Source organism: Tremella mesenterica, assembly GCF_000271645.1.
Source record: "Tremella mesenterica DSM 1558 unplaced genomic scaffold TREMEscaffold_7, whole genome shotgun sequence".
In the NCBI taxonomy this organism is placed as follows: domain Eukaryota; kingdom Fungi; phylum Basidiomycota; class Tremellomycetes; order Tremellales; family Tremellaceae; genus Tremella; species Tremella mesenterica.
In genome coordinates, this window is record NW_006711231.1 from 221,346 (window position 1) to 237,363 (window position 16,018).

Consider the following 16,018-nt stretch of genomic DNA (forward strand, 5'->3'; position numbering starts at 1 on the left):
TGTTGCTGAGTATACTTGAGACGACGAAGAAAGATAATAATCGTTCATGTCTATATTCATGCAGTCATTGTCGTACCTCATCCCTATGTCATATCTAACAACCGCCCTCACGGCATTATCCCCTTCAACCAGGAGGTTACGAGTACAGTATGTGATACAACCCCTCATGCAAACATTTGATCTGATATCCCCATATCCTTCGTCCTCGTGTTCTTGATGCAGTGCAGACTTTTTCATTCCTTCTTTCCCACTGATGCTTTATATCTTGATGATTCAGACAATCCGATCGTTCCCTCCTTTCCTCAGATCATTCTTTCCTCCCAACACACTTGAGACAGTCTGACTCAGAGGCATGAACATCATTCAGAGTATAGTGCAACATCCCCATGACTTTCTTCCCGATTTGGTAGGTTTACCCGCTCGAGCCTCTTTGTTGCCTTCGCGATCGTATGCGGGTCCGATCCCGCCGTAACCTTGATCACGAACGAGTACCGCAGCTCGAGTGGCGGCTTCGAATACCGCGTCGACACCTTGGTTAAGAAGGGAAGAGGTCTCGTAGTATGCCTTGGCACCGATGGAAGTTGCGACCTTTCGGGCCTGGTCGTTAGCTGTGTTGTTGAGTCGGCCGGGAGAGGGTAAGGACGAGTAGATAAGGACGAGGGTGGGACTCACAGTTTCCGACTCAATGTACTTGTCAGGATGATATGTCCCATTGGCCAAAGCCTTGTCTCGCAAGTCTGCTTTACAAGCGACCAATATGACTGGTATGGATTTACCACATATGGAACGAACTTCTTCTATCCACTGACAGATCAGCATCATGCAAAGCCTATGAGTTGCTTTAAAAGTACGGTGATGGGGCTGGGACACACCTTCTGAGTTACATTGTCCAGGGAATCGGGAGTGTCTACTGAGAATGCAATGAGAATGACATGTGCTTTGGAATATGATAATGGTCTTAAACGTTCGTATTCTTCTTGTCCACTGTCTGTCAGACATTTTTTCACTAGAAAAGCTCAAGAGAGTATCCTGATGCGACAAACGACATGCGGGGCAGGCAGGTGAGGATATGAAACGAGGTGAGGGATGATCATCAACGAGCAGATAGCAACCGAGACTTACGCTGTATCCCACAATGCCAACTGGACAGGTTTACCATCCAATTCAATCTCCGTCACATAGTTATCGAACACTGTTGGTTCGTACGTATCGGGGAAATGACCAACGGCGAAGACGTTTAATAAAGAAGTCTTGCCAGCGGCACCGTCCCCTACAATGACAAGTTTACGTCTGATCTGATGATCAGCTCAGGATTTCCGTGACTCATTCCCCCTTCAGATCGAAAACACAAATGGCCTTCTCTGAAGAGATTTTTGATCGGGCATGGTGATTCGTGAGCCGAAGGGGAACCGAGGTGAGATGCAGATGAGAAATGATAAGACTCGCCGCTCTCAAATTGACATTCTGATTCGACATCTTTTCCATATCTGATAGGTTGAAGGTTCGCGGATCGTGAGTGATGTAGTATATATTGCTGCGGAGGAGTTGACGCGGGAAGGAAGTTGAAATGACGAAACGGCGATTCGATGACGAGTCTTTGTGAAAGGAAAAAAAGTCAAAGAAAGGATAGAGACGAGAATGATGAAAGTGGTAAGTGGTGCCAGTGGCCAGTGGCCAGCGGTCGATTAGATGGATCTTATACAAGACTTAGAAATGTATAGCCCGAATTATAATCGTGTCGTATCGGTCTTGATGTAATCAAGCGAAGGCGTTCGCTCCTGGCGACGTACGTTAGAGTTCTTCGGTCTTCGGTCGATTTTTGCGGCTCTGAGAAATCAGCATAATTTACACGAGTACAACAGTCAATCAAATATGAGGAAGCGAATGTATCGACGAGCAGTGTCATTGAGATGTGATCTGAACCCTTTTCCCCTTCCCTCACAGCTTGGCATTTGGTTAGACGAGGGTTGGGAAACCGGGGATTGGGCTCACCGTTCACACGCCCCTCGGTTGGTATGGTCACAGGTGGTATGGTGGTCGTGAATGATACGATTATGACGGATGTACAGGTAAGTGAAGCGAAACAGATGCTATGACTAAAAGGGATGAAAGTACTCTGTGACGTGCGTTATGCGGACTATTGCGACGGAAGGAAGAAGAGGTTTCTAATGTGACACAGAGGTAAATGGAGAAGGGCTTTCTTGATGGTCTATCTAAAATCTATGGGTCGATGATGAAAAGCACGTCTGAATGATGCAAGTCGATTATGATAGAAGAGGTCTGGACTGGATGAACGTCCACGAGGTGAAGTATAGGATATGCAACCTCTGGTCTCTGGTGTACAGTAGGAAAGAGAGGGGAAGGAAGAAAAAAGATGATCAAAAGTCCAGAAGTGGCACACGTCCACAGCATCCATCACCATCACCAACGTGTGCCCAGCGGCCAGCAAGTAAGCAACCGAACAAGCCGTCACTCAGAGCTCACGCAGGTCACAGCCGCCGGGTCAACAAGAGTGACACTGGGTATAAGAGTGTATGTACTGATGGCTGCATCTACACCTTTACGCCGTGAGTGAAAGAGAAGGAGAAGGGTAGAAAATGATGCTTCAAGGGCGGGCACGAAAGGGAGGACGGAGCATGCGGAGCACTGCCGCAACTTTGTCCATTGCGCCCAACTCCGCTTTCCCACGGTAGCTAAAATGGCTGGCGGTGGTAAAGTGGCAAATTACCCTTTCCGTCGGGAGTCGATGGTGACGCAACCAACCACACATCTCTCCCTTGCTTCACAACAAAGCAATACTTTCTTTCTTTCTCCTCCACTTTATATCCTCTTTCACCTTATCATTGGTTTCTCTTCAAATCCGAACAATTACCCAACCGAGCGATCTGTTCCATCAGAGAAAACCAGAAGGAGATCGACTCATTCTCCCCCGCTACACTCGATCGACTATATCCATTAGCCTATCAATCAAAATGGACATCACCCTCCTTCCCCCTACCGATATCCTAACTCACCATTCACACGTCTCTCGACTCCTTCCTTCCCCTATACCCAACACCCATACCAGACGATACCGTCAATCATCATACTTTGCACCTACCACTTTCCTCCGTTTCCCTCTATCATCATGTTACCTCGGCTATCGAGGTCGTGGTCGTTCTCCTGATCCCCAGCCACCTGCAGATGGTCGATGTTTAGTAGACAATCTACCCGACGAGATATGGTTACAGATAATGGGCAATTTTGAATGGGATGAAATACTTTCACTTCGACCAGTATCAAAACGATTCGCATCTCTATGTCTCTCACCGACTTTACATCATACCCTGACTCTCCTTTCACTACCTCCTTCTCCATTACCGGATCTCCTCGTGCGACATCTTTTACCGGGTATACGTCACTTACATCTTCATCTGTTCCCATACCCCAGTCCTGCAAGCGCTGGCAATCATCCTACCACTGTCCTTTTGGATCTTCTACAACAATTACCGGAGGATCAATTATTATCCCTCAGTTTACCATTCTCAGCACCTTATCTTCCTCCTAGTGAACTGGGAATGGTGCTTGCTCGGATCGGCGGGAAATTAGAGAAGCTTGATTTGAGAGGTAGTGGTCTGGCGGGTCCTGGATGGTTACGATGGATTTCTCTCATCGGTGTCAAAGGTCGAGGTTTAAGGGAACTTGACGTCGGGTTTACTTCCATCACCGCTCTCCCATCATTATCGACGTCATCAACCTTATCATCAACATCATCATTCCCGATCGACTCCCCTCCGTCATCAGACTTAGAGACATTCTCACATTTGCGGACACTCAGCCTAGCGTCATGTTCTTCACTCCCAGCAGCGGCTTTGGCCGAATTCCTCGCTACCGTTCCCCACAATTTAGAACATCTGGATTTATCGAGATTGGATCAAATCACCCTCCCATCTTTGATGGCTCTTCGGGTGGTATCCGCGACAGTGGACGATGTTCGACCAGGATGTACATGGGGTGAAGAGAAACCTGAACCGACTAAATTGAAAGAGATCAAAGTGGTCGGAATCGATCATCTCACAAGGACTGATGTACGTCGATTGAAAGTCAATTGGGAAGATCAACGAAGAGAATGTATGCCATGGGAACCTATGATGGTTGCTGTACCTTTACCAAGAGTATGGGGAGAACCTCGTCCTTCCATTCGACACTCACCCGAATCTATCAATTCACAACTTCCTATCCCTCCAACACCTCCTAGAACACCATTACAACCTCGTAATTTATCACCTCCATCATCTTCCGATTCATCCCCTGAATCAATCATAGGGCCCAGTACACCCATCACACCCCATACGCCCCATACACCTATCACACCGGCTGGATCGTCGGACACTATCAATCTAAAGGGAGTTCATCCTTTCTTGCAAACTCCTCCTAGATCAGTCAGACCTTCTCCTGACCGCCATTTGACTCGAATCAAGGGAAGAGATGAGGTCAGTCCAGATGGTTCAGAATCCGATTCTGAAGATCTTACGAGTTGCTCTAATCCATCCACCTTGTCAGGTCTCACCAATTTATCAAACTTTTTAGACTCTTCGGAATTACTACGTGATGCCGATATCGCAAGGGAAGGTTCAAGAAAGAATCAGAGAGATACATGGGGTCCATGGGAAAGAAAACAGAGAGAAAAAGAGAAAAGAGAAGCAGAACAAAAACAAAAGATGGAAATTATCAATATCAATATCGTTCATAGTGCGATTTTGGAATCGGAGGATGAAGCGGGTTATAGACAGTTTATTGGGGAGGTGGCAGCTGCTACGACTACAACTTTGGGTATGGGTAGATGAAGTTGATCGATGGTCTTCTGTCATCCGTAACTTTGTTCGTGGTCGATTGTTAGTACTTTTGTCGACGGTTGGTCAGATGGGGATGGGAATAGGCAGGGAGATTATTGTTGGGGTTTTTATCTTGATCAAAGAGATATCCACCGTTTGGTCAGGGAGAAGAATTGGTCCTTTGGGTCAATCGGGTCGGGTGGAATGAGGAAGCGAGACGAGTCGTTTTGAGACTATCAGAGATCATACAGAAAGAAGGAGAAGAGGGGAGCAGGTGGGGACTGTGTAAGATGGGGAGGTGTGAAAGTTCGGACAATATATGGAGAGGGATCAAGATGGACATTATAAATATAGAAGAAAGAAGTAGGAATATAAGAAGGAAGGGAGAATAAGGGAAATCCAAGTAATATAATAAATAATTCAGTTGAAAATCTTTCTTTTCCATCTTTTCATTCCGTTGTATAACATCAGGGTTTTTTTGAAATCGTTAGGTTGTTGGAATAAATTGGGATTGTTGTAATAACATCTTTTTGTACAAGTTGCATAATTATTTTTCGTTTTGCGATTACTTTACTTTCAATCTTCGTTCTTTATTTTTTGATATTGATATTGGACTTGATCACATCATAGGATGATGTCTTAACTTTGGAGATTGATACAAGTTTTGACAGATCGTGTTTCTCAGTAGGTATATGCCAATACTGACGGACAAGAATATTCATGTCACATGTCACATGCTGCATGCTATATGCTATATGCTACACCCTATCATACTGTTGATCCGAGTAAAGTCATCGATGAGAGGAAAAGATAGATCCCAAAATCAAAACACGAAGTAATGGACCATTGATATAAGTGAACAATAACATACATTCTCGAATCAGATCAATCAAACACCAAATGACTATAGGATACAAAACATAAAACCCATTTGACACTTTTCTCATTATTTCAAACTATTATGTATTTGTCAGTCCACACAATTTGACATTTCCTCACTCCACAACTCCTAGTACCCCTAGTGCTACTCTTCTTCTTTTTTTTTATCTTCAACATCAAATGTTCACTAAGCACTTTCACATATGACATCAACCTTGTCGTCCACCTCATCAACTGACATGTACCATTTCCACATTAATCATAAACCCTTTTCCTTACCTCACGATTACAACTGACAAATGACAAATGTCCTCTCTCACTTCAATCACGGATTGAAGAGTCAACTCGTGATTTTTAAATGTCCATTTCCACTTCCAGTCATAAAACTTTCAACTTGACCAATGGTGAATGACCTGTCCTACAAGTAAGGAGTAACCCCAACCATAAAACACCCTCTCATGTGACAGACATATGTACCCCTCACCCGACCACCATCCCTTTCTGAGCATACAATCCACCAAAAACTTCTAGATTAAACCTAGCAACTTTTTCGATCCTCCTCACGAATTCCCTAACTTCATCAGAAACCACATCAAAAGAGGTCGACGCCATCAGAGCATTTTGGATTTCTGTACATTGATGATTCAAAGCTTCCAATTTCGCTCTTGTTTCCGGATCTGACGTCGGGATACGAGGTGGATAATTGGGATCGAGTGGAATAGGTTTTGAACGATATATTGGATTATCCAACGTGGTTTGTAAAGATATTCTATCAATCGGACTTGGAGCGTTTCTCCTCGTTTCAAATTCGGATGATATCGATGGGAAGGAAGAAGTTGGAGTTGTGTTGACTGGACTGGGTGAAGAGACGATGGATGTTGGTGGTAATGAAAGTAAATTGGAGAGATTCGGTATAGGTTGTGGTGTTTCGATATTATTGATTGTATGTGAAGTAGAATCTGAAGAAGTTGATGAAAGACAATTATCAAATTTGGAACCCGGAACGGGTTCTATAGGTCGGATTCTAGGAGGGAGTTTTTCAAAAGTTAATGATTGTTGAGGTCTACTGAATGAATTAGGTCGATAGATATTTTGAGAATATCTGAATGAATCACCTAACATTCGGAAAGTTGGAATGGAAGGTTCAGAGTTCATGTTGTTGTTAGAATTAGAACTAGTAGCGTTTGTTGTTCCGGCACTAGTAGAATCAATGATCGTTCTTTGACTGTCGTTGATTTCATCTTCCACAGCAGGACGAGAAACGGTAGGTCTAGAGGGGATAGAATCGCACTTATCAGGAATACTTGACCAAGCAGATGGACACATGGTACGTTGAGCGAAAAGATGGTCACAAGGGTTGTATCGATATGCCAACATATTATGCGTCAAACATAACGCAGTCAATCGACGAAGATCTTCAAATTTCTGGACGAAGAATTTCGAAGTAGGTTGAAGCTCTTTCTTAAGGAGATCGGAGAGTTGATCGGATACCTGATGAAGGGGAGAGAAGTAGTTTCCGAGACCCAAGGAGGCTGATTGGGGTTCAACATGGTCCTCAGAGTCTCCGAAAGTACCTTGTAGGTTCGACTGAGGGGTGATCGGTGTAGTCGACGTCGTATTAGAGTTCGCCTGCTGGAGAATGACATCTGGAATTGTGTTTCCAATCGTCGTACTGGTCTTACTATTATCACCCGGAGGGAAGGAGTGATGGCGATCACGACAGATGACCATGGCCATCCTGAGAGTGATATCCGGGATGACATCCTCCAAAGTGGCCCGAGTGGGAGAAAACTCGACGTCCAACATACGGACAATCTCGACTTTCAATTCCTCCACTTCTTTCTCCATTTCCGTCTTTGACATGAGGGGATTTGTTCTCCTTAACGCAATTCTGAAAACAGCCAACATGATTTGTAAGATTGTGATGTCCACAGCTTCGGCATAAAAATTACGAATACGTCTTTGGTCCATCTTGAATGACTCGGGGAACCAGGTAGGTCCAGTAGGATCGGTCGGCACGGGTACAGACCCTTGGATCAGGAGTCGAGAGTGAGTGGGCGGTGGCCAGAACGAAAACGTCGGTAGATGCGATTCGGAGAAAACCAATTCGTTAAGACCCTCGGCGAGTGAACGAATGACAAAGTCGATGTTGTTGCGGCATTCACATTTACCGAGGAAGTGAAGACGGTGCGAAGGTTCAGAAGACATGAGAACTCGTTGAGAGGCAGCACGAATCCATGTTTGTGTCGTGGATTGTGAAATGGGACGGCCGAGGGTACGAAGATTATGTTGAAATGCTTGCCAGTCGGCTACAACGGCGGAACGTGCTAGGTAAGGTCGGATGGCATGAACTTGGTGGTTGGCAATGTCCTATGAGTCAGCTATGATCTTCGTCATTGGTGAGATTATGGCGAAACAATGTTTCTTGGCAAACCAATATGATTAACGAATGTGTAGCGATGATAATCAAGTAGAGAACATATCGGGACTGACCAGTTTCATCACCTCCAAACAATCGAAACATATTCTTAGTGCCAGAGGGACATCAGGCTTGTCCGTGTCGGTCCCCGTAGCAGTCTGTACCATATCGTCCACCATGAGATCCCTCACAGGAGCGCAATGAACCTTCATCGCGTTCCCTAACAACACAAACAGATCGGTACCTAGACACCCTCTTCTGACTTGTGAAGTGAGGAAATCAGGTTCTAAAGCGGCCTTCAATTCAGGGACGAGGGCGTGTGTGACGGTCGGACAGACCTGTTCGTGTGCTTCGAGGGCAGCTTGCGAGTATGAATGAGCAAAGTGATTGATACAAGGTGTCGTTGAACCCATGAGGGAGTGTAAGATATCTCGTAGGACTGAAAGTCAGCATGATAGCCGTTGATAAACCAGTGAGATGAGATAACTGACCTTTGATTAGAGTAGGAAGTCTAGATGGCCATTGTTTCGCCGCTTGTTTCCATTCCGTATCTGACAAACCCTTCATCCATCCTCCACAAACACAGACTTTGACTCTTTTCCTTCGTTGGAGCAGTTCTACACTACAAACCTGTCCGCTGACCGCTCCTGGTACTTCCCACCTTGTACACCTGCAACCAGTGACAATCTCCGTAGCGATACTGTCCCAATACATGTCACCCGTTTCACTAGCATGTCGAACGTCTATAGTAGGCGCCCTAGTGTTGCTGTAAATCTCTGCGTGTGTTGAAGAGAACGAGGCGTCAGTGACGGGTCGAAAGGCCAGATTATCGAACAAGAGATCATGTCGTAATTGAGGATGTCGTAGTATCTCGCCCGCATCGAGAGCACGTAGTGTGTCAATATTTATGGGTGGTCTGGCAGAAGCCACGAGGTGACCAGGACGACGGTTGTGATGATCCAGAGCGATCTGACGGGCCAATCTTTCAGGGCGTGTGAGTTCTCGCTTAGGTTGACGATAAGTTCGGACAACTTGGTCCGAGGGCGTGATGGTGTCGTGTCTGGATTTACGACGTTTGATCACTGGGTTGGGGAGGGAATTTGAACGAGGACGTTTCCTATGAGAGGGGATCATAGATGGTGTATGGTCAAGAAGGGGTCGTAGTGAAGAGCTGGATCTGACCAGAGGTTGAGATGTGGTAAGTGGCGCTGTCGGTCGATCGGGGTGACGTTGAGGTTGGAGATGGGATGAAGAGGCGACTTGTACGGTATGGGTAGATGGTGTGGCATGACGACTGGAAGGGACTTTAGTCCATCGGGAGTCCATCAAAACAGGTGAAACGGGATTTAAAGAAGGGTCTCTCTCATCTCTTATAGGTTGATTTGCCCAAGAAGAAGGACCGACTTGAGGAGGCGAGTTGCACTGCGCGGCGGTGCCGATGCCAGGTCGAGGAGCTAGACGATCCACTTCAGCATCGGCATGGGAAAGGGGGTTTGTGGAAGGTTCACCATGTCTTGTATGAGATTGTGAACGACGATGTAGAGGTGAAGAAGGTGATTGATTCTCTTCCATTTTAGGAATGATGACCCTTGACAGAGCGAGGGTGTTTACCAAAAGAACACTCAAACTTGTGCGCTTCAAGTGAGAGAGAGAGAGAGTGGGAAAGAGAGTAGAAGAGAGGCGGGCTAGAAAGAGTCAGATCGGCCGAGGACGGGGAGAGAAGAAGGCTCACCGGTGGCCGAAAGGTAGGGTAAATCACAATGCTGTGTTGGTTCAAAGTCGTTGTTGGTGGTGTCGAATGGAGTAACGTCAATGAAGTTTACAATGGTGGCGACTGCAAAAGAAAAGAAAGTCAGCTTTGGGTCAAGACAAGGATTATATAATACGAGAATAAGGGTCGATGAGAGGGGGGAAAAGGTATGAACCGCTCGGGTAAAATGATGTAAAAGCTGCCTTTACGTCGTGTCTCGGATCCAACCAAAGTCGAGATCGAACGACGTAGGGGTCCTCCCAAGGGATAGGGGGTAGAGCGCCGAAAGGGGAGTCGAAGTGTGACACAAAGTCAAAGAAGGAGACGGGAGAAGACGAGACGGTGAGGTTTCGAGGCAATAAGGGCGGAAATGAGAGCGATTGGTTTTAGAAAGCCGGATTTGATATTTCATGTGTCATTGGGCGTAGAGTATGTAGATTAAGGCGTTTATGGCGTGGATACTGTACTCTTTTTGGATAAGGTGCCGTCCGTTCATCGGATGATTGGAAAAGGGGGTGGCTATCTGGGCTGGCTAGACTACTTGTTCCATCTTGTTGCACGCCGTGCGCCGTAGAGTAGAGCAATCGTATGCTGGGCACGCTGGGATCGCCCATACAATCTCAACTTTGTAGATTTGTCCCATCAAGGACCTCGGTCCATCCACCCTCCATCCGAACTGTTTTCGGCCCTTTCCGGCTTCTGAACTCCTTCCGTGTGACCGTAACTTTACTGTATCTCGTACCCCTGTCCGTGTTCGGGGTGAGGTGGAGCCGAGAAGAGGAAGAACAAATTTCCTAATTGCCCTTGGTACATCAAACTGATCGACCATCATCATCATTCCAAAGGAGGTCTCTCTCCTGTCTCGCCATCTTGCGCCTAGCCTCGAGGGTCCGGAGTTGATCTTGCTTCTTTTTGATTCTCGATTGATCGTGTCCAAGTTATGTCCGCTGTACCGTTGTGCCACTGCGCCATAGTGTTCGAGTTTGAAGGAATGATCGTCCATCTTGGAAACGGGGTGAGAGTGGGGGATGAAGAGTAAGATGTGTGTGGCGTATTCGGGAGTAAAGGCATGAGAAGAAAATAAGAATCAAGAAAAGTTTTCTTTTCCACTTACGTTTGTTTAACAAGGGGGATATCAACCCAGTAAGTTTCACACAGAGTTACAAGGATAGATCTGCCCATCAGTTAAATTTGTTCTACCATAAATTCGGTTCAACATATCCGACAGACGGGTACCAAGGTTTAAGCGAAGTGGATCGAGATGCTCACTGAGATCGAGTCGTATGTGTTTGAAGGAAGACTATGGGGAGGGGAGGGGAGGGGAATAGGACAGCTGAAAGATGAGAGATGAAAGATGAGCCAAGGAAAAGAAGTAGAAAAGTAAGGGATAGATGTACTTGACGGACGGATTGATAAACGTAAGAAATTGATTATCAAACAGACTCAGAACGGCGAGACTACTTTTCAAATGTCTCTGAATCTGAATAAAGGACGAGAAGATGAGATATTTGTGAGACGGGTAGTACCGGAAAGGGGAATAGATCATCTTTCGAATTGGGGAATGGTTTGAGACGTTTTTTGTTTACGTGACGTCGTTTCGCGCATCGCCCTCGTCCAAGGGCAGAGGGTAGAGAGTAGTAAGAGATTCCGGGCAAGGGGATGGGAGAGGGGGGGGGGGAAGAGAGTTTCTCAAGAGAGCAAACAATCCAAGCACATCTTGTTCCATAGAGGACGATGGAGGAAGTCGAAGAGGAGAAGAGGATGAATTGATCTGGAACATTTCGACTCATGACGCGGTAGATCGGAAGGTGAAAATGAAAAAGATGTGTTGTTTGTTTTTTGTATAGATGAAACCGTGGCAGAAGAAGAATGAGAGAGAAACAAAACAATAGGACAAATGATATGATCGTTTCGAGTCAAACTCAGTGGAAAGTCAAGGACATTGAATGGGTGAGTGAAACGAGTACCAGTACATATGACGCGGAAATTTTATATTGATAAACTTACTTTATTGTTGACTGTTAACGATGTTAATCTTCCAATACTCCTTCCCAAATCCAGTACTTAGCTGATAAATCGACTGCTCGTGGTGATATCGAAGAGCAATGGGAAATGGATTGAGAGGATTGAAAAGGATCAAATGCTGAAAAGAAGAGATATTGATGCATAGTAACGAAATTTCATTGAATTACTTTCACAAGGAAAGAGGGGGAAAAAAGACGGCATCCCCTTATGAAAGACAATGCCGCAAAAAACTTTGAAGATTCCCGCCAGCCCGTATTTTTTTTGGGTTGGGTTTTACCATGTTTCGGTAATGCTTGGATTTCATATTATTCCTCGGAGCAATACTGGGAGCGTACTGGGACGACTGATTCGAAGTACTCACGTTCCCTCGAATCAAGTTGGCCGACCACGGGAAGGAAGAAGGAAGGGGAGGAGGAGGTAAGGATGAATGATTGGAAGTGCGTCATCTGTTAATGACGACGATCATCACGCACATGTTGGTTCAGGAGATTTAGGGATTTAGGGAACATGGGAACACCTAGTTCTAAGGGGAAATGAGGGGAAAACACCAGGAGAAGAAATGGTAGATCATACAAGGGAACGACAAAATGCGAAACACGGGAAAAGCATTCGACAGAAGATTTAGGGTAAAAGACGGACGACATGTCCGTTTTATACCCGCGAAAATCACGGAATACCTCAAATTCGTCCCGTTGTTTCGGTTCTCTCACCTCCTCTCGGCCACGGTGCGAAGCAGTATAGCAGTAAAGAAGGAGAAGAAGGTGTCACCTGAAATACATGTGGTCACATATTTTGTCAGTGGCGTTATACATACTGCGGTAGATGATTCTTCGAGGTCTCTAACTGCGAGAAAAAGAATGGACCAGGTGTCGATCGAGAATATTAAAGTTTGTCTCCGAGGTAGTATAAGGTTACTCTTTCGGTCTACAACATCCATTTTTCAACTCGATACCGCGCTGGCAAGTGGTTCAAATGGACGTATAAATACTTTACGTGAGAATCGACTACATATGAGAATTACCAAAGACTCTATCTTGCAAATAGCTGCAACTGGTTCTTCGTCCGCCGGTGCGATCGTGATGGTCTTTCGGTCAATACGCGTTTTTTTCCGTTTTGACAGCTCTGGGATCTGGGATCTGGTATCTTCGGATCTCTTGGATGAATCATCGGTATGAAGTCCATCAATCACCGACACTAACGTCAGCATATGTACATAGGGAGACCAGGATTGGTACACGCTTCTCCTCTTGTGACCGATCCGCTCCAAAGCCGATGTTCTCGACCGTCACGCCATGCGCGCCACCGGCTACCGAGTAAAGCAAGTAGCTTACATGAATTCTGATTAGCAGGATGAGAGAAATATCAGCCTTTTTAGTCCGACATCATGGGTAATCATTAATGACGAAGAGGATGGTAGATGGAAGATTGGTACTAAAACACCCGACTGTTATGACTCACAATACATCAAGTATTCTAATACCTTCATGCAATGCTCGACGCTGGCATCTCTACACCCTCTCAAGATCCAATTGACCGAACACTACTTCTCCATCGATGATCGTCGCTTTCACTCTCACTCTCAACATTTCATCCACATCAACAGACATCAGATCATCGTCCCATATCACCGCGTCGAATCTCTTGCCAGGAGTCAACGAGCCTGTCAAGTTGGAGAATGATGCGTATGCGGCTGTTTGTCAGCTGCTTAGGTCTGCGACCTGATGAAACAGAAGTACCGAAGATGATCACTCTGAGAGTTGGAGGAGGTATCACAAGACGGACACTCTTCCATGAAAGGGGAAGTTGGTAGGAGTCTCTAGAAGTGTATATTCTGGGATTTCAAGTGTGGAATAAACTAAGTAGACATACCATCTATCGTCATACCTCTCAACGCTTCCTCCCTGCTCAGTCTTTCCTCGGGATACCATCCACCTTTTCCATGAGGTGAATTACCCTCCTCTGATAATCTCGTAACAGCTGCGTAAAATCCCTTCAGAGGATCGATAGATTCTACCGGGAAGTCGGATCCCAAAGCTATCCGACCACCGAGGCTGGATATCAGCGAAGCCATTATCTTTCGAGTAAGAAATCACTTCAAGTACGTCTTCCATGCATATGCACCTTTGAGACGTTCCTTTCCCTAAGACGTATGAGCTCTTAGATCTCTATGTTCCAGAGTAAACTCACCAGACGCTTCTCAGCATACCACATCTTACGATCAGCGTTCAGTTCAAACAAGTCGAGTGACTTACATCGCTGGTAGCGTGAGTAGGTTGGTAACTCCCAATGACTATCGTATCAGACTTCTATCACCAAAAAGGAATATTGTGGGACAGCTTACTACCTAAACCAACGGCTCTTTTAAGATCTTCCGGTCGCATGATCTGAGCATGTTCAATCCTTAATCGTCTTTCCTTGCCTGATGATGTGTTCAAGTCGATGGCATACTCCATAGCGTCGATGACAACTTTATTGGCTCGATCTCCAATGGCATGTACGTTCTGTATCTGAGCTACACGTGACGTAAATGGTGAACTTACAACTTGCCAACCCTAATCATTAGCATTCATCAATGAGAGCAAGTGAAGAACAAACATGATCATACCATCGCTTGATGAGTGGTTTCCACTGTTCTTCTGGTTTGAGAAGAAATCCTTTCCATCCTGGTTGATCGGAGTAGTCTTCCAGAAGGGCCGCACCACCTGAACCCAGAGCCCCGTCAGCAAATAGCTTGACAGCTTTGATATTCAGACGCCCATCTGATATAGTCAGCTGAACATCCTCCTCAAAGAAGAGATGAACTAGTAAAGGCAGAGTTCAAACATACCAGCGGCGTTGTCAACCATGTCAAAATCGTCCACCCCACATGAAGCCGCCTCTCCGCAAGTCACCATGAGGTTGAATCTCAAACCGAGTCTGCCTTGTTCACCCATCCTATTTGTGTCAGTCTCAACTTTGTCAAAGAGAAAATACCCACTTCTTGTAAAATTCGGCGTCATCTTTGAACGCTTGGGCGTCATGTAGACATGTCAGACCTTTACTCAAAGCATCCCTCGTAACTCGGTGAAGATACGTAGTCCTCTGGGTGTCGCTCCACTTGGGCTTCACAGCATTGACGAGGTCGATAGCGTTGTCCAGCTGCCCATTTGAGTGTGACACGACCATTAGATGAACAAGGCTCACAAAGACTCCGGTAGGATTGCCTTGAGCATCTCTGACGATCTGGCCTCCTTCAACATGATCAGGTAAAGGCCCCATTAGATCCAGTACGGATTGTGAGACCCATTCAGCATGTACGTCTATACGAGCCAGGGAGACTGGGATATTTCTCAGTAGAGGTGATACATTTAGATCAGCCTCTGAAGTTAGAAAGCTGACGAACTGTAGGAGGACATAACGTACAGCTGTAGGGAAAGCTCCTCCCGGCCATAAGTTCTGATCCCAACCCATACCCTCCACCCACCCACTGTCGGGGATACCGGAGGTCTTGACGAACTCCTCCACTCTGTTGACGACTTCTTGAATGGTCTTAGATCCTCTCAAAGGTAGTTGCTCATAGTATCCATACATCAGTGGATGACAATGAGCATCTGTCAAGCCCTGAACATGAGTGTTATAAGTTGACGAGGTAGACGTAACGGACCGGCGTGATGGTGTAGCCCATAGGGAGATGGTATATCGGCAAGCTTTTACTAAGAATTGTCTGATCTTCGCGAGCGTCATTTTCATATTTTCGACGAATCCTTGCTGTTTCACTGAGTCGAGATCTGATAGGTACCTATGAGGAACTCACCAATGCCACCAGTATCTATGACCTCTTTGTCTCGGATCACCAGACATTCCGTAGCTCCTACTCCTCCTACCTCGGGAACGGTGTAGACATTTTTGCCTCTGGTACATATGATATAATCTTGCGGAAGGTTACGTCCACCGACGGAGAAGTGAGCCCCATTGTTCTTGCGTTGAGTGAGGAGGACGATGACAGCTAAGATGAGGAGAGATATAGACACGTTCAGACCTCTCGTGGGTCGTCTTAAGGGGGGAGGATGACGCTTGTACTTTGGAGCGAGGCTTCCATGAGCAGTACTCTGTCCGCCTGTAGCCTTAAGCTCTCTGTGCCAGCCTGAGTCT

At 45.9% G+C, this 16,018-nt stretch overlaps 4 protein-coding genes across 4 annotated transcripts; 1 reads left to right on the top strand and 3 right to left on the bottom strand.

Moving 5' to 3' along the window:
• Nucleotides 1-38: 38 nt before the first annotated feature.
• On the bottom strand, nt 39-1,385 carry TREMEDRAFT_71842 (uncharacterized protein; the record flags this gene model as incomplete). The annotated part of the gene is made up of 5 exons (XM_007005475.1): nt 39-597; nt 673-804; nt 873-984; nt 1,123-1,295; nt 1,350-1,385. The coding sequence occupies 5 exons, from the start codon at nt 1,383-1,385 to the stop codon at nt 364-366; spliced, it is 687 nt and encodes a 228-aa protein (XP_007005537.1). The 3' UTR covers nt 39-363.
• Nucleotides 1,386-2,972: 1,587 nt separating this feature from the next.
• On the top strand, nt 2,973-4,826 carry TREMEDRAFT_63029 (uncharacterized protein; the record flags this gene model as incomplete). The annotated part of the gene is made up of 1 exon (XM_007005355.1): nt 2,973-4,826. One exon carries the CDS (start codon nt 2,973-2,975, stop codon nt 4,824-4,826), a length of 1,854 nt encoding a protein of 617 aa, XP_007005417.1.
• A 1,347-nt stretch (nt 4,827-6,173) lies between these two features.
• On the bottom strand, nt 6,174-9,684 carry TREMEDRAFT_63030 (uncharacterized protein; the record flags this gene model as incomplete). The annotated part of the gene is made up of 3 exons (XM_007005356.1): nt 6,174-8,063; nt 8,187-8,551; nt 8,604-9,684. 3 exons carry the CDS (start codon nt 9,682-9,684, stop codon nt 6,174-6,176), a joined length of 3,336 nt encoding a protein of 1,111 aa, XP_007005418.1.
• A 3,729-nt stretch (nt 9,685-13,413) lies between these two features.
• TREMEDRAFT_13762 (uncharacterized protein) lies at nt 13,414-15,945 on the bottom strand (the record flags this gene model as incomplete). The annotated part of the gene is made up of 13 exons (XM_007005198.1): nt 13,414-13,577; nt 13,757-13,938; nt 13,981-14,027; nt 14,075-14,098; nt 14,140-14,177; nt 14,229-14,388; nt 14,587-14,617; nt 14,711-14,821; nt 14,865-15,025; nt 15,071-15,244; nt 15,290-15,487; nt 15,531-15,634; nt 15,681-15,945. Coding segments are annotated over 13 exons (1,659 nt in total), but the record flags the coding sequence as incomplete, so codon positions are not given.
• Between the last annotated feature and the right edge of the window lie 73 nt (nt 15,946-16,018).